The sequence below is a fragment of the Aythya marila genome (genome assembly GCF_965140915.1).
Source record: "Aythya marila genome assembly, contig: HAP1_HAP1_SCAFFOLD_171, whole genome shotgun sequence".
Lineage (NCBI taxonomy): Eukaryota > Metazoa > Chordata > Aves > Anseriformes > Anatidae > Aythya > Aythya marila.
The window spans coordinates 289,522-312,159 of record NW_028136953.1 but is presented as its reverse complement, the minus strand read 5'-3'; the positions used below and the strand labels follow the sequence as shown (position 1 = coordinate 312,159).

The 22,638-nt window shown below is 45.8% G+C and overlaps 2 protein-coding genes across 2 annotated transcripts; both read left to right on the top strand.

Moving 5' to 3' along the window:
- Positions 1 to 9,048: 9,048 nt before the first annotated feature.
- Positions 9,049 to 15,679, top strand: LOC309891276 (ubiquitin carboxyl-terminal hydrolase 42-like; the record flags this gene model as incomplete). The annotated part of the gene is made up of 12 exons (XM_082785646.1): positions 9,049 to 9,277; positions 10,025 to 10,225; positions 10,822 to 10,932; positions 11,092 to 11,194; positions 11,399 to 11,466; positions 11,623 to 11,693; positions 12,225 to 12,307; positions 13,226 to 13,337; positions 13,715 to 13,855; positions 14,050 to 14,150; positions 14,614 to 14,755; positions 14,963 to 15,679. The coding sequence occupies 12 exons, from the start codon at positions 9,049 to 9,051 to the stop codon at positions 15,677 to 15,679; spliced, it is 2,079 nt and encodes a 692-aa protein (XP_082641772.1).
- Positions 15,680 to 15,709: 30 nt separating this feature from the next.
- LOC309891275 (uncharacterized protein) lies at positions 15,710 to 17,778 on the top strand (the record flags this gene model as incomplete). Its single annotated transcript, XM_082785645.1, is given in 3 exon segments — positions 15,710 to 15,723; positions 17,123 to 17,702; positions 17,704 to 17,778. Coding segments are annotated over 3 exon segments (669 nt in total).
- Positions 17,779 to 22,638: the final 4,860 nt, after the last annotated feature.

The window sequence follows — 22,638 nt, the reverse complement described above, 5'->3', positions numbered from 1 at the left end:
ATGATGATAGTACTGCTACTAGTAATGTGTACAAAACAAGTGATGTACAATGCAGTTGCTCACTACCCGCTGACCAGTGCCCAGCGTAACCCCTAGCAGCCCGGCTGCCCCGCCCTATCCATGGTGCAGCGTGTTGCCATAAGGCATAGAATTCTTTGGCCAGTTGGGGTCGGCCATCCTGAGTCTGTCCCCTCGCAGCTGTTGCTGTGCGCCGATTCTGATCGCCAGTAGGACAGTGAGACACCGAAAGGTCCTTGGCTTGTTGTAAGTACTGCTCTGCAGCAATTGAAACATCGGGGTGGTATCAGCACTCTTCTAAACATCCTTTCACACATTCTAAGCCAAAACATAGCAACCTACCCGCTACTAGGAGGAGAACTAACGCTGTCCTAACTGAAACCAGGACATGTATCTTTTCCACTTGGGTGCTATTGCTCATAATTTTGAGAATTCAACATGAGCAAGCTAGGAAATGTGGGTACATACAGAACCGCGTGTATATGGCACGCAACAGACTTGGGATGTGGATCCTGCGTGAGGCCTACAGGCTTCTCTTTGTATACCATGGAGCACTGGCTTGTAAACATGGTGAAATTTCCCATCCTTGATGGGTCTAATACAACAAGTCTTTTCTCCCTTCTCTGCCGTGTCCTCTTTCTTAATGTAGGCAGTTGAGAAAGCCAAAATTGGAACGAAAAAAAGAATATAGCACAGGTAAGTGGCTGTAAGTCCCCGGGATACCTATTTGCGCAGGTTACTGAAGAGGATGGCACTTGGTCACTCCATGGCTTTCATTTGGCCCCAAAGCCTTCTGTAGTCAGCTGAATTCACTCCTCAGTGACTTTTCTGTGAAGAGAGGTAGGTGCAAATAGGAGATTTTATGAATTCCTTGGGGAGGGAGCAGTGTGAATTGCAGCTTGGTAGGCACAAAGCAAACTGTTCTAATTGTGCAAAGTAAATCGACACTTGATAAGTTCAAACTCAGTTTTATAGCTGGCAAGCACAAAAGTAAACCTTAGCTGTGATCCTAGCAGCACAGCGGTGTAGCTCTTCCCTTCCCCTTGTCCTCTTGGCTCTTTTAATGACAGTGCAAGCAACCAACCTGTGCCAAAGGGTGCTGTATGGCAAACAATGGGCAGGCTTTTTTCTAAAAAGCACGAGTTTGAGTTATGTGGTGTTTGGGTGTTTCTCTTGAAACGATTCTTCCCTCCTTGAGCTGTTAGATCCTAATGCAGGAAATGGAAGTGCTGCATGCATAAACAGAGTAATCAAACATACACCTCTTAGGAAGAGGCTTGCAATGTCCTAGTGTTTGTTTTGAGCACTGTTAGATACAGTTTGACATGAATGGAGTGAAAACACCTTAGAGAAAGGTGTTGATTGTTCTCACTTTTCCAAGACAGAAATAAGTGGAGTAGATTTCCCTCCTGCATGGAACAAAAGTTGCACGTTTGTTTTTGTCTGGCTAGCTTTCAGTCTCTTTAAAAATTTCCCTACAGGTCCCAGTTTTAAGTAGACAGTTTAAACATGCAGAGCGATAAAGAAGTGGAATGCAGTGGTTGTGACACCAACTTCTGACCTGAAATGTAAAGAAAACTCAATCCACTTCAGGGTGCCTTTTTTGTCTGTCTGTTTCCATTTTACAAGAGCAACGGTGAAATAAGGAGAATCCCATCTTCACTGTTTCAAAATCCTTTGTTTCTGCGTTTCAGTCACCAGAACATTGAGGAGTAGAGCTGGTGCAAAAACTGTGAGACGAGTCCACGGAGAAAACAGGGACTTGGAGCTGCGCCGCAGCTGTAGAGTCGGACACAGTCGGTACTCGACTACTAACTCGTCCATTCTATTTGACAAACTTATGACAAAGTAAGTCATCTTTTCTTGCAGACCTCTTAGAATGATCTTTCTTAGCAAGCCTTTGCACTATGGCATGATGTTGGCCTCGACTTGCTCTTTATTTTGACAGCAAAGAGGTATGGCTGCTCCTGGCATTTCCTTCCTGTTTACAGGGAGACACCGTTACCTGGCTAGATAAACAGATTTTCTTGAAGGTGCTATTTCAGCATATAAGAATTGATTTAAAAAACAACAACAACAACAAAAGTGCTTCATGGCTTGCTAGTTTTGTAATCTCACATTTCTCCAGGAATACTTGATTTGCTGCATTTCACCATTACACTCGTCAGCTCCGCCGATTCTGGTTTATCACTATTTGCATTGCAAATCTCCTTGTCCAAAGCTTAAACTGATGTATGCACTTCTTGAAAACAAAACCTGAAGTTGCAGAGCAGAAGACTCAAGTCATTATGTTAGCAGCTGTGTAACCATACTGCTTTCCAAGCATAAGATGTCCAGCTTATTTTGTTTCTATGAAGAGTTTAAATGGCTCCCGTTAAGCAAAGATGTCCCCACACTGATACTATTAAGCAAGGATTCCACCTCCTTTGGCTGAGGTCTGCTCCCTTACTCACATTGGAACATTCATCCAAGTAGCCTGCAATTCCACACTCTCGGGGGAAAGTCCATAGAATAGAAAAGGTTCCTCCAGTCTCTTCCTCAGCCTTTTTTTGAAGCATGCAATAAAGCAAAACATTCACAGGCTGCCCTTCCATGCAAAACAAGGCAAATTAGTAAGACAGGAGCCACAAAACTGATTGTCCTTTAAAGTTAAAATGAGATTTGAAATAGATCGAGTTAGCAAGTGTTGTAAGTCTGTAGCTAAGTCTGGTTTTGCCAATGCAGCACAATTCGCTATCACGTAGCCAGAGCTGCTTCTGTAGCTCCAAGAAGCAAAACTGCTTTGACAAAATACTGTGTCATCAAAGCATTCGTTGGCTCAGTAGGCACGGCTCAGGTTCAACAAGTTTGTGAAAAAATGAGTACTAACAGAAGCAGCAGGGTCCAAAGAAACACTTTATGTCCCCACTGCGAAATGAGGGGCTTTACCTTGAGTGTTAGGCACACTGTCAATAGAAAAGCACTGTAACAGAATCTGCCACGGCAGTTTGCATGTTATTGAAAGACCATCAGAGTGGGACTGCAGCAAGATCATTGCGAAGTTACAAAAAAAAACATGTGGGGGTGGGAGTTTAGTTGCGTTCGATAACACAATCTTAGATAAAGATTTTGGTCTTAACGTAAAAGTAAGGATGTCTACTGATCTCTTCAACTCCAACAACTGAAGCCCAAGCCTGAAAAATCGCCTTTAAGAATGCAAAGAAAATATTTAACTCTTCTGTATGTTCATACTTTGCTATCAAGCAAAGGAATGAATGCTGATGCCTTAACTATGTAGGGCTGTAGCTTACAGAGAGACTACACCTTCCTGTTTTTTTCCCTTTAAAAACGTTAAATGTACGTGAAATTATTTGGGGGTGTTTTCACATGCAAAGCCTAATGCAGTGCATGCAAGCCCTGTCATCTTCTTCGTCTAGTAGTGTCGCGTTAAGGGGTGTAGCCGATTGACCGTCATGGGTCCCGTCGGATTCAGGGTGCTGAACTATCACGGTCACGGATTCACCAACAACGCAGTACGGCCTCGCTCTAGTCGCATTCAAGGAGAACTCTCACAGCTAGGAAGAATGCAATTAAGTGCAATTTCTTACGGCGACAGGTACACAGGTTCTTTGGATTGTCAGTGATAAATTCACTGTCTGCAAAAGCAAGCTAGCATGCATGAAATGCACAGGTACACAGCCTAGGTATTAAGACATTAAAAAGCATCAAAACTCTAGAGATTTCTAAGATTCCACAGAGACGCCTGGTATAAGCAAGCGTTCAGATCTTACCCCACGGCGTCCCAATGGAGTGGGGGTGGGGGAGTGAGAGGCTCAGCCTGTCGAGTGATGTCAGAAGGAATCCTTCCTGATAGTATCTTCCCTAACATCCCCTTTCTCTTAAAGCAATTGGTATTATTTTCTATCTTTAAGGTGGAGCTTGAGTGACTCTAGTCATGCATATCTTGGTTGTGCTTGGTAGAAATGATCTCACTTGCGTTTAAAGGTACAGGCTCTGAGAAATTCCGAGGGCGTGCTCAGTGAGGGGTGGTTGCACCTTGGAGGCGGGTAGCTTTTGGGATGGAGGTGTGCTTATGATGCCTAGTCGCTTAAGGCGATTACTCCACAAGTAGTAACTTAGTGTTGATTTAACTACAGCATATCTAAAACATAAGAAGGATGTTAGTATGGAAGAAGCCGATGAAACCAGTCCTTAAATCTTACTACTTACTGTGCGTGAGCAGACTGGCGTGAGTTTTAGCTATACTGGCAAATATCAAACCACACCTGTGTCGTCCCAAAGCTGGGAAAAAAACAAAAACAAAACCAAGGAAATGTTGAAGCAAATAGGGAGGCGTGTAGCTTGTGCAGTCTTTTAGCTGAGAAAATAAAGAAGGAGAGAGACAGGTAGCCTTGAGCTAGCAGAAGCAAGGAAGAGAAGGGCTAAAAGGGAAAAAACAGGAAGGAGAACACCAGCTCCAGACTGACCTATAGTAACCTTTTTCTCATTAAGGGTCATTAGCACATTAAAAATCACACCTGTCAAAATGCTAATCTATGCTAATGTGGGATTCGGTGTGTGTCCCCCCTCTCCTGTTCCCCCTCCCCCCCGGTATTCCTCTGTAATGCACAAGCTCAGTGGAGATAAGTTAGGTGAGCTGTAATAACCAATCCAAAGGAGCCAAAGAGAGAGTTTTCACAAGTTTCCTGTGTATAAATGACGGTGATTCGAGTCAGAGGTGTGCTTGCTTTGCGAAAGATGGCCAAGTGCCTGACTCTGCAGAGTTCTATAAGTAATTATATAATTAAAAGACCTTCGTGTGCATTCCGACTCTGGGTGCTTATTGGCGCGGTGCACTCTGCACGAACCTGCAGACAACATCTGTACTCGGTGTCATGCCTACAGACAACCCTTTACTGTTGGGACCTGCATATTTTTCTGTGCATTCAACACAACCCCTTTGGCACAACTAGTTAACCACGTAGCTGCCAGTCCACCACTCAGTTGCACTTGTGAAGAGGAAAAGCTATTTCCGTCTACTGGAGGAGCACATCCTCTAAATGCAAGCTTCACTCAGCTGGTCATTTACTGCAGGACAAGATTTGAAAAGTGTTGTTGAGTTCTGGGTTTCCTGCTTACAGGAAAAATTAAGTGCTAGATCGCCCTCTACTCCGCTTTGTCTGCTGCATTTAATGGAGATTAAACTGATTTCATTTGCTCCTCCGTTTATGGACAATGAGCTGAAGGAACAGGTACAGCACATTAGCCTGGAATGCCTTCCCTCCCAACCAAAGTAAACTGGAGCTGTAACTAACACAAGCAGAAGCAAGGCTTCCGTGTTTTCAGCTGAATAAAGTTCCAACAAAATCATCCTCTGGGATTTGAAGGTTACTTCACATGACATGCCAACGACTCTTTTCCCTCCATTGTAAAGCGGATCCCTGCTGTTAGTTGCTCTAGAAGCAAAGGAATCGTCGGTTTGGTTACCAAATAGCCGCTTCTGCAAACGAGAAGTGTTGTGCTCTCTCTTCCCTTTGAATGACTCCACACTTCTCATCAGCTACTGGATTGCTGACCTAGAATCAGAGAACATCCCAAGGTGGAAAGGACTCCCAATAATCACCAAGTCCAACTCGTGGCTCCACACAGGACCACCCCAAAGTGAGACCCGATGTCTGAGAGCATTGTTCAACACTTGTTGACCTCCGTCAGGCTCGGTGCCATGAGCAGTGCCCTGGGCAGCTGTCTCAGTAGCCAGCCACCCCCTCAGCGCAGCGCCTGAGGCGCACGGGGCTCGGCGGGGCGGCCCGGGAGGGGAGGACGGCGGGGCGAAGTGGCAGCTCCCTCAGAGCCGTCTCCCCGCCGCCTCGGCCGCATGTCGTGGCATTTTTGTGTCGGGGCTTTTTCATGTCGTGCCCTCGGTCTCTCGCCGCGGGTGAGATGCTGCTCCCCAGCACGGACCCCTTGCGCGCGGGGCCTGCCCGCGGCGGCGGCGGGAGGGAAACCCCAACCCCAAAGCCCTCCCGGCAGGGAGAGCTCGGGGTGAGGGCCGATCCGGCACCGACAGTAAACACACGCCGGAGGAAACGCTCTGGTTTTAGCCATGAGCAGCGCGGCCAGGTTCACAAGGCGTCACGCTGGAGCTCCGAGTTCGGCGGCGTTCCGAGGCCGTTGTGGCGGTTGTGGAGACGGCCCCGGCTGAGGTGGCTGCTGCTGTCGCTGCTGTCCCCTCTGTCCCTGCTGTTGCCGCTGTTGCCGCTGTTCCCGGACCTTGGAGACCCCCGGCGGCTCCCTGTGCCAGGCCCTGTGGCCCCGGGGAGCTGCCCGCCGCCTCGTCGGCCAGCCCGGCAGCAATCCTGCCAGCACAGAATAGCCCACTGCGTTTCAGGGTAAAGTGACGATTAATTTCTATTTCCTGGCCTGGGTGCTGCTTTCTTCTTTAAGGAAGCTTCAAGGTTAAAGGTTCAACTCAGTTATGTCAGGGTTCAACTCCGTTTCGTGAAGGGGCTCTTGTACGAAAGCTTAAGCTGGGATTGACTCTCTGCTAAGCGGAGGCCAAACGTGGACCTACTGAGAAGCAGGTCCTAAGTGATAACATTTTCTAAAGAGACTGCTAAACACATCTGAAGAGTGCTGCTGCAGAACTCTGAATGGGGGGATAGCAACTGTCTTAAGTGATCTGGAATCTTGAATTTACTTTTCAATGGACAAGAGGTGTGTCTCTCAAGGCAAACAAAGAGAGGAGTAACACCCTCTCTTGTCACTCATGTCAACATAAATTTATGCTCAGAGCATAGGTGTAGGAACAGCATCGGTATGTATATGGAACATCGGGAGAGGAAGCTCTATCGGTATTTACAGTTTTTCTACTACCTTGCCAGAGAGACGTCATCTCCAAATGAGAAATGGATGTATTTTGAAACAGTGGTGGTGGATCGGATTTCTTCTTTCTAGTGTTAATATTTGCTCTTGAATCGTACTTAATAGCTGGTAACACCTCAATCAGTTGTCAAAAATAAACTTAAAAATGTGTAAGGCTTATCTCATTGGTCAGTATAAAGATCAAGGTCTTCCCTTCCCTTCCCTTCCCTTCCCTTCCCTTCCCTTCCCTTCCCTTCCCTTCCCTTCCCTTCCCTTCCCTTCCCTTCCCTTCCCTTCCCTTCCCTTCCCTTCCCTTCCCTTCCCTTCCCTTCCCTTCCCTTCCCTTCCCTTCCCTTCCCTTCCCTTCCCATTTTCCCCAGTATTGTTTTTCTGTTCTCCTTCTCACTGCAGTCTTGATTTTGTTTCTTGTCCCTTAAGTATGTTTCCAATGTGTTGCTGAAACATTTTCCCTTTCAATCCTAAAAAAGGAGCTGTCACTGGTGAAGATCGGAGCTTATCCCTGAGCCCAGGAGCTGTCACCTTAGTCTTCCAATCGGACAAGGACGACTTCATTTCTCATGTAAATGCATTTGTCAGGTTTGCGTATTGTTTTTTCAGGAATGGAAAGTGTGTATAGAATGGATTTAAAATCAATTTTAAATGTAAAACGTCAAGGCAAAAAAGTTCTAATTACAACCTCTGCACACAATTTGCCAGCTGTGGGACTAGGAGTTTTCTTATTTACTGTGTTTTGTTTAACGTGTCTGAAGTTTAATGGACAGCAATCAAGGCGTGCTAGAAATCTGAAAGCACTTTATGCTTTGTTCTCTCCGTCATTTTGGTATAACAAACTAGCTTATGTTTTAAACCCTCCATGAGGTTAGTGGTTTCCCTAAAGGTAACAAGTCCCTGTGTGCTACAGTAAGACAGTAACAAAACATGAAGTATAGAAGTTCATCCTGTCATTATTCAGCTTCTGCCTATGGACACACAACTACGCTTATTTAAAGCGGTATCACCTTGAAACCTAATCAGCATTTTAAAAAGGACTTTGTAGCAGTTATTGGCTTTTGTCCTGGAGGGCTGAGGTTTGTTTTGTTTTGTTTTACATTCAGCATTTCCGTTTCTAGCTTACATTCCCCTGTTGTTTTGCATGAGGAAAGCGTGCAACTTTAGAAAGGAGAACGGAAAGAGCTGCTTTTTAGTCTAACTTTTCAGTTTGTCGTAGGAGTTTTAAATGTGGTAGGAGTAAAACACCAGAAGTACTGCTGCCAAAGTTATATTCAAACTCGTCTTTCTTGGAGAAGCAGAAGAAGCCCAGGGAGAAATAAATTTGCAAACATGCTCTTCATGCTCTCCTTTCCGAAGATTTCTCTGAGATATAGCCCATCCTCTGTGGGTTTTGAGGTATATGGTTCCCAGGAGTGAAAAGGAGGGCCAAACATCTCTCCTCTTGGATCTCAGCATGCCAGGGCTTTGGTGTACTGCCACTTACAGCTCCGCTTTTTCACCTGGAAAAAGCGACCGCATGATGTAGACTGAGGAGCCCTCACAGATTAACTTGCTATCACCAAGTGACGCCCATGAAAGGTGTATTTAAAAGCTAGGCTCATTATAGAATCACAACAAACCCCTCATGACTGGTGCAGTAGACAGTGAGGTAGAGGGCGAGCCCTGGAAAGACAGAAGAAAAGTAGCAGTGAGTTCTGGGTACCTTTGTGCAGACGAAACAGAAAAACGCAGGCAGTGAAGTAATAGTGTTCCGTTACTAATGCCAGCAATAGATAATTGCAACAATTATCTATTAGATCATAGGTACTAATTAACAGATAATTGCGCAACTCCGGAAATCAATAAATAACTGATTCCCCTCAGAGAATGTCTTCTACATTTTTATATTAAAAAGACTCCAGAGTTGTAATGGATTAAAATCCTACGGAAGGGAAAGAAATGGCATCAGCCACTAGTTCTGCAGAAGCGAAAAGTAATACTGATAGAGTTTAGATGGAAATTTTCACTTTGTGTGTTTAGTTTGGGGATTCTTTTTAAATCATTCATACCAGCGATTTAGTTCTTAAGGCTGTTTCTTTGAGATTAAGTGACAGGACTTCTGTTACTCTTTTCTTCTTGGAGTGCTTCTTGATAGTCTTACGTCAACCAGAACTTCTGTCTCTGTCGCAGATGTGAACAATGACCGTAGCTAAGAAGCCCAAATCTTCAAAGCCTAAAAAGCCCTCTTCAAGGCGGTCTGGCAAATCCAAGAAACCAAGTCCTAAAATACTGATGTCACGCACCGCCAACTGGGGCCGGATAGTGCCTGCAGAAGATTCAAGCCAAGTCTCTGTGGCCCAAGGACGTGGAGGTGCTATTTACTGTAGGTCATCTGAAAAATCTAAGGCTTTTGCCCCAAGAGATCTAAGTAAGTGTGCGTTCTATCCTGCCTCCATTGTCTTCAAAGCAAAAGTAGAAAATGCAGTTCTTACTTGTTGCACTGATAGAGAAGGGGACTACTGTGAAGAAAGACTTCAAAAGCGAATCCCCTAAGGCAACTGAAGTGACTGATGTTACAGAAATTAATTTTGATATATTTACAGTCAACAGAGAAATACGGGGAGCTTTTTGTAATGCACAGATTCCTCCATGTCTTTTCTGTTTTGCAGAGAAAAGTGTTTGATTGTTGCTATTCACAGCTTCCATTTTTCACAGGTTTTTTGAAGGATAACATTGCTCAGGAAAAGATCTGGTATCTGTAGGGGTACCGTCATTCCTAGTTCCTAGTTTTTACGTTTTTACCGTATAATTTCAAGTCTAAGTTTGTGGTTTAAGTTATAATAAGGAAAAAAACAGTAGTTGAGTTAATCAGGTTAAAGATTATAGATGGAGAGGAACTTGGCATTAGGTGCTACAAACAGAATGGCAGTTAGCCTTGCCTTAGAAAAATTAAAATGGTTGACTAAAGTTGTTTTTGTTTTTGTTTTTTTTTTCCCCAAAACATTGTGTTGACCAGCCAATTTGAATTTGGTGGTATTAAAGCTGTCTGCAATAAGTTTTTCTGGTTTGGATTGTAGCTAGCTCCTCTAGGTGCTCCTGCAGAATAGTATTTTTTTAAATACCTTTCTTCGAAACAAACAAACAAGATCTCTTTTTAAATTTAACTTTCTTGCAGTCGTTAATGATGGAATTGCTCCGCCACAGAGCATTCTTTTTCCACCTGAGAAGATTTGTATGGATTGGCGAGAAACACAAAGTGTTGGAGTTGGCCTGTACAATCTTGGCAACACATGTTTTCTTAATGCTACTCTACAGTGTTTGACCTACACACCCCCACTTGCCAATTACATGCTTTCTCTTGAGCACAGCCAGTCATGTGAGTACTTTCTAACAGTATTTTGAATCTGTTGGATAGCTCTGAAGGTGAAAGAACAGCAGTGATTCTGTGAGATAAGCTTATTTGCCTGATTTTACCTGTAGCAGCTGGCTTTGAGCACTGTATTAGCAGTGGGCTCCGAATAGCATATGGAGTGCAATTAATGCACCATGTTTTATTTATTTAGTTAGTTATTTGTTTGTTTGTTTGTTTGTTTGTTTATTAAAGGATCATTTATTGCTTCATGGGAATAATGAAGTGCATTGGACAGTAATGCATTTGGTAGTAATTTTAGAGAGTAATACATTTTGCAGCCTGTGGAGTTCACATTCCTGTCAGCCTTTACAACTGCGACTTTGCAGTAGTCTTTTAGATTTCTCATCACAACATGCATTTGAATACAGGCTTAGTGGATATTTTTCTTCTGTCAAGTTGTGTGAAATGAAATGTTACAAGACTGTTGGGACATTGGCATCTTGGGAGAATAGAATGTAGCAAGGAGAGTGGATATTGTATCTATAGTTTAAATTGTACTTAGATGTTTGTAGTTCTGGATATTTCGCTGGACTGGGATGCTTTGTTCTTTCACTCTTCAGGTCGTGAACAAGATTTTTGCATGATGTGCACGATGGAGACTCACATTAACCAGGCCCTGCGTTGCACTGTTGATGCCATCGAGCCTACGCATGTTATCAGTAATCTCAGTCGTAAGTGGCTTCAGATGTGTTTCTTTTCGATAGCTTGTAATCTTCAAATAATTATTTGATGTGTCTAAGTGGTTTTAACACTCCAATGAAGAGAGATTTTAGAAATACAAGAATGATTTCATTTTTAAATGAGGTCAATACTATCATCTTCTTATTTAGGAATAGGACAACATTTCCGTTTTGGCAGTCAAGAAGACGCACACGAGTTCTTGCGCTATACTGTTGATGCTATGCAGGAAGCGTGCTTGAACGGAAGCACCGAGTAAGCATAAACAAGTTCACTTTCATACATTCTCTAGCACCTTCTAGTCCTTTATTTACTCTCAGAAATGATCTCTAGCACCTTTTAGTGCCTTATTTACTATCAGCAACGCAAGTCTACATCATCCTTGGTTTTCATCAAACTCTTTGAAGAGTTAATTCTGTGCCTTAAATCTTCTGAGGTCTGATTATAATTTATTTCCAGATTGGACAGATCTTCTCAAGCTACCACCATCATTCATCAAATATTTGGAGGATTTCTAAGATCAAGAGGTACTTGAAAAAATATTCCTGTCCTTAGAACTGATCTGTGTCTTTTGTCGGTAGTAAAGCAGTCTGTAGTTTGTCTAAAGTAGTATCTGTCAACAACTTGAATTTGGACAGTTAGTCTCCTTCACATAATGTTAAGCATTTATATTTTGCTTCCAGTGAAGTGCTTGAATTGCAAAGCAGTTTCGGATACGTATGAGGCATTTCTTGATATCACTTTGGATATAAAGGTAAGATGTTTTCTAAATATAATTCATGATGTTTAAGTACATGCATAACTTTCTAAATTAAACTTGTTTAACTTAAAAAACCAAACCACATATAATGTTAAAACGTAAGAGCTTGGTGGTGCTAAGGAAGTGGATTGGACTTTGTCCTTCCGTGGAACCCATGTAAATAGTCTCCACATTTGCATTGGGTTTAAGGGGAAAGAATTCTCTTTCTGCAAAAATTATAATGCTGTCATACTTCTTTGTTGTTCTACCTCAATATACATCTAATTGTTAGACTGATGAATTTGTCCCCAGTATTGATGACAAAGCACACTGTAGATGCTGTCTAGGCTACTGGAAAAGTATTTGTTCCAAAGTCAAATGCCTTCCAGGTGAGGTCAATGCTGAGCATGCTCTTTCTGCCTCCTTCTTCACAGTGCTCCTAGTAGATCGCTTGAGTATGTTAGTAAGATTCTCTTATAAACTACTAGTATGTCTCTGGAATTCTGAATTACGGTGACTTTACGCTCTTCTTTCTCGCTGCTCTAGGCGGTTTCGTCTGTTAGCAGAGCTCTGGAACTCTTTGTGAAACCTGAAGAGCTGGATGGAGAGAATTGCTATAAATGTAGCGAGTAAGATTTTGACGAATTAGGTCTTAATCCTAGATGTCAGTTTTCTATGTTGCATGACTCTGTTGGACTACCTCTAAACTTTGGATCTACTTACAAGTTTTGTGGAAGTTTATAAAAGACTTGGATTTTTGTTTCTTTGGAGGGGGGAAGTCTTGTTCATAGGCATTCCCTATGGGTTTGCAATTCTCTGGCTTGTATTTTGCCATCAGAATTCAAAAAGAGCTACTTTTGTTCTTTCTATTTATTAGCTCTCGACAGTACTTTTCTTGATGTAAACTGCCCAGTTTCCGTTGTTCTCTGGGCTAGTGGCTAATTTTCACTGCTTACACCGTAGGTCCTACCTTGGAGCGGGCAATGTGTCAAACTGAACTATTTTGTTTCAAAGGATGGCAGATGGTTTCAGTGTCTTTCCAGACAAGCTCAGTACATGAAGACTTCCTACTGTTAAATGTCTCCCTCCTGTAGAATGACCATGTGCTTCTGTTGTATTTTTGATGTTGATAGTCGACCTATGTTGGAGATTATTTGCAATTTCTAGCCCTGGGGACCAAGGCTCTCTCGTTCCGCTTTCAGTATTTGTATTCCCCTTGAAAGCTGAAAGAATGTATCCAGGATTGGAGTTCAAATAGCCACTTTTGTAGACCAAGAAATGGTACCTTGCCATCCAACCTGGTCATACCCTTTTGTGAGAGATTCCTGTTCCCGCTATGCTCTGAGTTGTTGGGAAAATTGACCTTCTTCTGTGTATTAACAAACCTGACACGCAGTGCATGGGTTTATGAAAAGAAAAAAGACCAACCTATTATGCAAGTAAATATCATTCAAATAGCATAGGCATGCGTGAGACATTAAAAGGAGTTTGTTTTGGGGGCGAAAAAAGAAGATGCCTTCAAACACTTATCTCTGCTTGGTTTTAAGGTGTAAAAAGATGGTTCCTGCATCCAAGAGATTTACCATACACCGTTCTTCCAAGGTTCTCACAATATCACTGAAAAGATTTGCAGATTTCACAGGTGGAAAGATCAACAAGGTATATTTACCACTGTAATGCAACTATATCATTGTGTAATGGGACATCCCCCAAAGCTGAAAGTTGTTAATATTTTCAGACAATAATTGTAGACTAACGACTATGGCTTATTCTTTCTCTTAATATCAATAAAGTTCCCGCTTGACAAGAAGCATATGCTTTCCTCTGAGAAGGCTGATTCATCAGGAAACAGTTCTCTGCAACTTCTAGTCTTAACCGTTGTTTATGGGAAGACTTATTTGTAGTGAATCAAGAAATATATTCGAGAAATATATTCTAGAAATCAATTCTAGTCTGTGTTTTTTGGAAATGTTTTTCTCTGGCTAGTCCACGAAGTACTCTGGGATAATTTTTCTATCTTCTTGATGTCTCTTTAGGAGGTGAAATATCCGGAGTATTTGGACCTGAGAGCCTACATGTCGCAGTCAATGGGAGAACCACTGCTCTATGCCTTATACGCGGTGCTGGTACATCACGGTGTCAGCTGTCACTCAGGACACTATATATGCTATGTAAAGGTAGAAGTCAACAGCATTTCTAACAGGGTAAAGGTTGTGCTGGCAAACCAATTAAAGCATGACTAGCAGCTACTGTTTCTAGGGAAAAAGATTTCATTATATTTTTATTTGACATGTGTGTATTTTGTTCCTATCCGTGATTTCAAGTGGAAAACGTGCAATTCACCTAAAGAAATCATTGTCTTTATTTGCAGGCTGGTAATGGACTTTGGTATCAGATGAATGATGCTAAAGTAGTGCGTACTGACATTAAAAGAGTTCTTGGTCAGCAAGCTTACATACTTTTTTATATCAGGTAATAACAAATCTTAAATTGTGTTCAGAAGAGATTTACTTTCCTGTTATTGATATTTTTCTGTTTTGCAAGTGTTTTTCTTGCTATCCCAGGAGAAGATTATTATTTGTCTAATTCAGTTCTGTCTAACCTGAAATTCTCTGTGTCGTTTATTATCTTTTGTTGCTTGGCCTTAAACTGCAGCACTTGTGTAAATTGCTATCTATGTGTTATCTGTAGCTGGCTACTTTAGAGAAGGAGAGAAATGAAGGTCATCTGTGGTGTAAGAATGAATTATTGCTCTGCAAGTGATAGTCTTAGTAGGAAGACTGTTCTCTACTTTTCAGTCTGTAGTCTTGGCGAAGCCTTCTGTAGAGAAGGCTTCCATATCGTATGAGCTGTTCCTCTAAAATGATAGGATGGGATTTAATCCAAGAGTAGGCTGAAAGAAAAACTAAACTACGATCACTGCTCTTTTCTGAAGGCGCTATGATTTGACACTTGGAGAACGTGCGTTTTACTTGCCAGCACCATCTTATCCCTGTTCATTCCCTCCTGGTCAGCAGGGGGCTAATAGTAAGCAGGCTGGATTTCTGGGACCACGACTTCTTCCTCATATGATTAAGGTAATTCAGGGAAGCGGGAGGGCAGATAACGGCACCAAACTGCTAGTGGGTTTGGGGTTTGGTGTGGGGTTTTTTGTTTGGTTTTAAGCATCTTTTTAGGTGTTAAGACCATTTGTAGAAACACTCAGTAGGAGAGTTTTGTGTTTCAAAATGTTACATGCAGTGTTTGCGTTAATCCATCTTGCAATTTCTTCTTTTTAAATACAGAATTCAAGCCGTTTAAATGGAAATGGATTCATAAAAGAGGACACAAAGACCACTGGTGTCACCCTAAAAAGGCCATCTTCAGCACCACCAATGGCCTGTGTTCAAAACCAGGCAATTACCAGGCCTTCAATGACTGATACGTCAAGAAAACAGAAGATCACCATCAGTATTCACAATAAATTGCCTGCTCGTCAGACTGTGTCACAGCCTGACTTTCTTAGCAGTGCTGTGGAGGATGAAGATCTCTACCAGGCTGTTCCTTCATCCACAATTACAAATTCGGTAATGCAAATGAAGCAAATGCAAACAAACAAAAAAGTTTCTGATGAAATTTTTGTGGAGCCAACAGTGAATGAAAATCCTAAACTCAGCTCTGATAACACAGTCCCTTATGGTGCAGAATCTTCAGGAAAATCTGAGGAGGAGTCAAAGGGCTTATTTCAAAGGAATTTGAAATGCAATGCAATGTCCTCTAATGGAATTTTGGTTGGAAAGGTAGTCCGTACATTGCAGCATTCCGATTCTTCCTGTCAGAATGCTGACAAAGGAAGATCCCAGCATGAGCTGCCAAAAACAGATTCACTAAATGGTGCTATTAGGTTAGTTAATGAATCTAAAGAAAACGGACTGAAACTTGATGATTCCACTTGCCGAGTTGAACCTGTTAAACCTTCTGAGATGTTCTTTTCTAAAACAAATGGATCGCTTGAAACATAGATTTGCTCCATCGAGAATTTCTCACCTACGATGTATTCGGGAGTGTTTATTGTGTTCCTAATTCAGGTGAAATACTGAGAAAACACAGCACACATGTGATCGTAAGGCTTTGTGGTATTATCCCCTTAGAATTTGCAGACCTGAGCTTACATTAGAACTTGTCAACTTAAGCTCAGCTGAGATAAAAATTCCTAAGTTTCATAAAGTAGATTTTGGGGGGTGAGTTGGGGTTATCTTTGAAGTGTAGATAATGCATACAACTCACAGCGGTCTTGCTTACCATTTAATGGAGACATTCTGACAAGACTAGTCCTCAGTACTACTACAAATAGTATTTTTTTGTCTGCTGACTTGTGCGTTTTAATTGCAGATGCCTGGAGCTATGCCTTCAGTCAATCGAGAAGTCATCACGGAGTCCTTCAGAGCCAGCCAGCTGAACAGCTTGTCAGAGGAAATGAGGTAAAATGAGCACAGTCTGATTAAGACAAGACTTTATGGAAGTTCGTTACAGTTTTATCTGTCTACTAATAGTATTTAATGGAAGGATTTAAATTAGTACAATTCCATACTGTGTGTCCAGTGTCACGAACAGAACTAATGATCAGCACTGAGCATATCACTCTGATGCAGGTTGGTGCCTCAAGGAGAACTTGTGTTCCTTTATAGAATGTTTTTCCATTTTTCTCCACTGTCTGGAGAAACACTGGCTGTTCCCCGCTCGCCCCTATGCCTTTTTTCTCAGAGCAGCAGGTGGAAGGAGACAGATGCGTTTGCTTTTTTAGTGCAATGGCTTCAGAAGCAAGAGGGGAAAAAGCACTTTCTCTGGGAGCTGAAGAAGGTGTCCTAATCACAGGAGAGGTTTCTAAATGGCATATCTTTGCGAGCGTTCCTGTAGTCCGGAGGTTTTTGTTTGTTTGTTTGCCTTTGGAAGGTTTTACTCTTAATATTCACGTCCTTCAGCAGAAGTGAGAAATGGGTTTTTATTTTATGCAGTGTTGCGGAACCTCCGAAATCTCCTGGGAATGATGAATACCTCGCCCAGTACCAATGTGATGACCGTGGAGACAAGGAGAAACCAAGAAGATCAAAAGAACGTGACCTCATTTCAAAAGAAAATGTTTTGTCCGGCAAAGAGTCTTGTGAGCCTGGTGAGAAATTGCGGCAAACTTCCTCTCTCGAGTCTGACACTGAATGTAGCTCTAACAATCTTTCTTCCTTAGCTATTGCAGATAGACGCCAAGATACAAAGGACAAGACTAAAACCACTGAGAAAGAGCATTACCGAAGCAAGAGGGAACATGCTCCTAGTGAAGAGAAGGAGAGTCAAAAAGCAGGTCCTTCCAGCAAGAGGAGGTGTTCTCAGAGCGTGGAATTTGTTGAGCAAAAGAGTCACAAGCAGGAGTACTGGGAGGGAAGCAGGTACAGATCTTTCCCTCGTGAAAGAAACAGCCCTGAGAATGGCAGAAGAGCAGTCAAATATTCAAAGTACAGATCTGGCAGCGGAGGAAGATCAGAACAAGGTAGCAATAGGTACTACCGATCCAAAGGGGAAAGAAGTTGGAGCAGAGAAAGATACTATCGAGACGAAGCACGGAGATGGGAAAGATGTGGCTATTACAAGGATTACTATTCACCTCATGCGACAGGAGACAGTAGAGAGAGAAAGTTCTCTCACGGCGATTCAGCCTTTGACAGATCGACTGCAACTTACTACAGCAGGTCACATAAGCATTATCATTACAAAAGCGGATGGCCTCACGGTTCCCTCTTGAGAGAGGAAGATGTACGTCGCTTTGGCACACCCCGAGCAGACTTGCATCGTTGCTCGGTACCTCAGCAACATTCCAGAAGACATTCTCGTGAAAGACATGCGCTTCCACCTGTGTCAGCTCATTTGGAGAACTGTCGCCAGAAAACTGAAACAGAAGGAAACAGAAAAAGAAAATATACCCGTGCAGAAGGTAGTGAAAGTGAAATAGAAAGGAAAGACAGAAAGATAGAAAAGGAGCTTGTAGGTGGTGAAAAAAATGCAAAAATATCACAAGTTCTGGAAGAAAAAGAAGTCTAAGGATAAAGATGGAGAGAAGGATTCCAAGTAAGCAAGGATTCCAGCATACTCCGCATTTTTTATCCTAATTCTTTTCTGGGTGCTTCTCATGTCTTTTTTTTTTTTTTTTTTTTTTTTTTTTCTGGTAGTTTCTAAGTTCTTTAGATAGCACCAGCTGGCTGGGGATCATGTTGTTAGGTTGATCAGTGAAGACAGGAAAGCTCTTGCTGAATTGTGTCAGAGCACTAGCTTTGGATCACATAGTTCGAATCACATCCGTACACCATTCCAGATTAGGTTAAAAGATTTTTTCTGCTTGCACGTATTCCAGAGCTAGCCGTTGTTAATGATCTGTGTACAAACCAGGACCTATGGTCCTTCAATCTGACGGCTTAAGTTTGCTGCATCTAAAGTAAGTTGCGTGTGCACAAAGCACCACAAAATAGCTGACATGCTGCAAATCATCACCTGTGGTAAAATAAATCAGGTTTCATATAGGCAACAAGTGCCACATCTTTTTTTCCCTTTTTAACTTGCATGTTTCTTTCAGACTTCATGATTTGTGTTTCTGTGCGCTCCGCTTTGACAATGCCAATCGCAAGCGTAAGAAAAAGAAGAAAAAGGAGAAGAAAAAGAAGAAAAAGGAGAAACACCAGGAAAGCGAAAGGCTCCTTGGAACACTTAGATCCTCGTTTCCAGAAGATAACGCGGGAGAAGAAGGAAGAATGCCATCCTCCAGATGGCTCTTCATGTGAATAATGCAGAAGTGAGAGCAGTAAACAACCTTACAAGGAAGGGAAGACTTCCAGTGCAGGCGAAAGCAAGAAATACTGCTCCATCGCATCCAACGACTATACTAAAGGTAAGCGGCCGCAGCGTGTGTGAGGAATTCCTTTTATATTAATCTCGAGATTATTTCAAACAGTCTTGAAGTGCTTGATGACTTAACAGTCTGCAGATTTATTATCAAATCAAAAAAAAACCCCACTTGGTAGACTATTTTTTTCCCAGTTTTGAATGGCCACTAGGAAAGAAGGCCTGAAATAAAGAGGTTAAAGGCAAATGGTTTTCATTTGGTTTGATGATGAAGTGGCAAACAAGAGGAAGAGTTGCAAGCTCCCTTCTTAAATTCAGTCCAGCCAAGTAGGAAAAGTAAATGTGGACAGCTGTATCTTGGCAAAGAAGATAGTAGGGAGCAAGGAGGTTCAGCAGTCAAGATGGAAGGTGATGCCATGAGGCTTAGAGGCTAGTAATGTTCTAATGAACATGGCCAAGTCTTGCGCTGGGCAGCCTGCTTGGGTCCAAAGCCTGCAGTCCTCCCCAAGATGTCGGTGAGGGGCTGGTGAGCCGTTGGGACGGAACCCCCGTTGCCCGGGTTCCCCAAGCAACCGCCCCACTCTCCAGCCACCATGGCAGGTCCAGCAGCCGGCTCCCGCTCCTCCCGGGGCTGCGGCCCTGCTGGCGAGCCCAGCGCCCCAGAGCTCAGCCCAGCGCCCTTTTTCCCACAGAGGGTTTCCCCAGACGGCTTCCGCGGCTTGCGCAGACGCAAAACTCCCCCTTCGTCGTCCCAGCCGTGCCGCCAACGGTGGCTGCCTGGCTGCTGCCCTCCCTCCCCGGAGCGACGGCGCTGCCCTTGCAGCCCCCGCAGGTACCCACCCTCCCCTCCGCGCTGCCCCAGGCCACCGTCTGGCACGTGGTGCCGGGGGTCCAGGGGCAGGTGCTGCAGCTCCCCGCCGGGGTGCAGCTGCCACCTGGGGGGCACCTCCCAGCCCAGGGGCACCACCTGCAGCTTGGGCAGCTCCCCGCCGGGGGGCAGCTCCCTGCTGTGGGGCAGCTCCCCCACACCGCTCCTCCCTGTGCCCCCAGTGTCTCCCAGTGGGGACAGCCCCTGCTGACGGAGACGCTGGTGCCCCAGGATCCCCTCTGCTTGGGGCCCAGGGCCGTGCTCCAAGGGGAGCTCCTGCACCCCGCAGGCACCTGCCTGCTGCAGGCTCCTGCCCACCCCGGCCCCCCCCCACTCCTCGTGCCGGGGCCTCCGCTGTGGGCGCAGGCGCTCCCCGCGCCCCGCACCCTGAGCAGCAGCCGGGGGCAGCTGCCGGAGCCCTGCTTGCACGCCGTGGGGCTCAGCGAGGACCAGGGGCCCCCGCTGCCCGGCCCCACTGCCCCCAAGCCTGCCCAGGCTCCAAGGACCGCCAGCACCCAGACGGCGACGCCTGACGGTGAGTTTGGGGCTGGCACAGCCGGCCGCTGGGCGCCCCACACCCAGGGGCCATGGGAAAGCTGACATCGCCCGTCTTGGGGGATTTTCTTGCTTCGTCCTCAGCGGCGACAGCCCCGCAGGTGCCTGAGGAGCCCCCGCAGCTGCCCGAGCTGGGCCCTGATGCCTTTGCCGAGGCCTTTCCAGAGCTGGCAGGGGACAGCCAGCAGCTGCAGCACATGCAGGACGAGCTCCTGGCCGACCTGGACATCCCCATCCCCGGCATGGAGGAGCTGCTCAGCTGGCTCGATGCCGTGGAGCCCCAGGACGCCTTCCCCGATTTGCCCAGCAGTCCTGCCCTCAGCCGCTTCCTCTCGCAGCTGCCCGACCTCTGCGAGGACATCGAGGAGCCGAGCACGCAGGGACTGGAAGCCACAGGAGCCCTCGGTGAGGTCCCCTCAATCCCTGGGCTGCGCCCCGAGAAGCTTGAGGGTGGGCTGTCGCTGCAGTCCCCCGTCGTGCCAGCAGTGAGCCCCCCGCTCAGCCCTGCAGCCAGTCCCCTGCCCAGTGCGCTTAGGAGCCCCCTACCCAGTCCACCCCTGAGTCCCCCCAGGAGCCTCCCTGACACCCAGCTCCTCAGTGCCCTTAGTAGACCCCTGCCCCAACCCCCCCAGCGTTCCCTCAAGACCCGCCCCAACCCCAAGGTCCCCAGTGCCCTTAGTAGACCCCAGCCCAAATCCCCCCCGAGTTCCCCCAAGAAACGCCCCAACCCCAAGGGCCGCACTGACCATAGGAGACCCCTGCCCAAACGCCCCCTGGGTCCCCTCAAGAGCCCCCCGCCTGCCCCTGCGTCCACCGGCACCAAGCGGGGGGCCAAGCGCCCTGCGCCCAGCAGCACCCCCGGGACAGCGCAGAGCTGCCAGCACAGGAGGCCGACGACAGAGAACCCCCCCGGCAAGGAGAGGAAGACGCTGCTGGGCCAGGCTGGCCAAGGCCGCAAGAGACCGTGCCAGGGGAAGACGGGTGGCAGCAGCACGGTGGCTGGCAGCAGCAGGGAAGCAGGCAGCAGCGGGCAGCAGCTGGCGATCAACAGCACCACGGCACCCAGCAAGAGAGCGCGAAGCCCGGGGGCTGCAGGGGGGCAAGGAGCAGCGGCGCCACCTCCCCGCAGAGCGCGGCTGCTGCCGGAGACTCCGAGTGGGGAGCCCCGTGCCGTGCGGCCCCAGGACAGGCTCTGTCCCCAGGCCAGCGGGGCCAGGACGCTGCAGCGCCAGCAGCCGGGGACAAAGACCCCCAGCGAGACTTTGCAGCCGCTGGGGGCCAGGGCCAAGGCGCTGGGGCCAGCGTGCCAGCTGGCCTGTGTGCAGCCGCAGCCCACCTCCAGCAGCCCCAGCAGCATGCCCAGCGCCCCGCCGACAGTGCCAGGCTCCAGCTACCCGTGACCGACCTCGGGCTTCTCCTCGACGGCCCCCGCAGCACCCAGGCAGGCACAGAGACCTCTGCAGGCACCTGCTCCAGCTTCAGCCACGCTCCTCAGCCCTTGCCCCTCTCGCTTGCCCTCTCCCCTCTCTCGTGCTGGAGCTAGGGGATGGGCTTGCCACTCACAGGGATGGCAACAGCGCCAATGGCAAATGCGCGCGCGCCTCACCCAGGAAGGTGGCAATGGCAAGCTGGGGAGATGCTGGCAGCAGCTGGGCTGGGAAAGCTTGGCCATGGCAACTGCTGCTTGGGACACCAAAGGGCTGAGAGACAAGACTTGCTTCTTCTTTCGGGGCATTGCTCTTCTTTCCTGCCTTCTGGATTAAATTCCTCTCCTTAGGTGGTCACTCAGCAAGGCCTCTGCCTGCAGAGCACTTCTTCTTGCACTGGCATGCCAAGGGGATAAGAACTGGGAGGTTTTGGGGACAGCAAATGATCAGTGGGATGGGAAGTGATGATGGGGATAGCAATTCATTGGAATGGGACAAATGGGTTTTATTTGTATTAAATTTAAATTTTAAAATTTTCATTTAATTTATTGGTTTTCTTATTTATTTAATTAAATCCACTTTATTGACTGTGTTGTACAGTACGGCATTGTTTTATTATTATAAAATTATAAGTATTTAATAGCATTAAGTATTTTTATATATTAATATCTTATAAACTGTAAGTATCATTATTTATTATTTTGTTGGTTTTTATTCCTTTTCTACCCTATTAAACTCTCTTTATCACAACGCACTGGTTTGGATTTTATTTTTCCTTCCGAGTCGTTCTGGATTCACTCTGGATGGGGGGACACTAGCGAACGCCTGTGTGCTTCAGATCCAAGGTCACCTTTGCCCTCATTCAAGATACATATTTGCATCTGTTGTTGTGAAACAAAATTAACAACAGGAACAATAAAGTTACCTACTTGCTAGCAGCAGCTCTACATTTGCTGAGGTCTGCTCTGTGCATTTTGAAGACCATTCCATGCTCTTCAGCCCCTTCAGGAGGAAATGTATGGTTCTAGGAAAATGCGTCTTGACCTGATGCAAAGATGTGACGCAGCCTGCAGCTGCTGCAAGCCCTGGCATTTTACCTGCAGCCCCTCCAACAACTCTGATGTTCCCTGCATCGACTTCAACCACTGCGGCAGGACCTGAGGCCCCTCAAACCCTTGTCACACACCCTGCGGCCCCTCGAGCCCCTGGCATGTTCCCTGCAGCCCCTCCAGCCCCTGGCATGTTC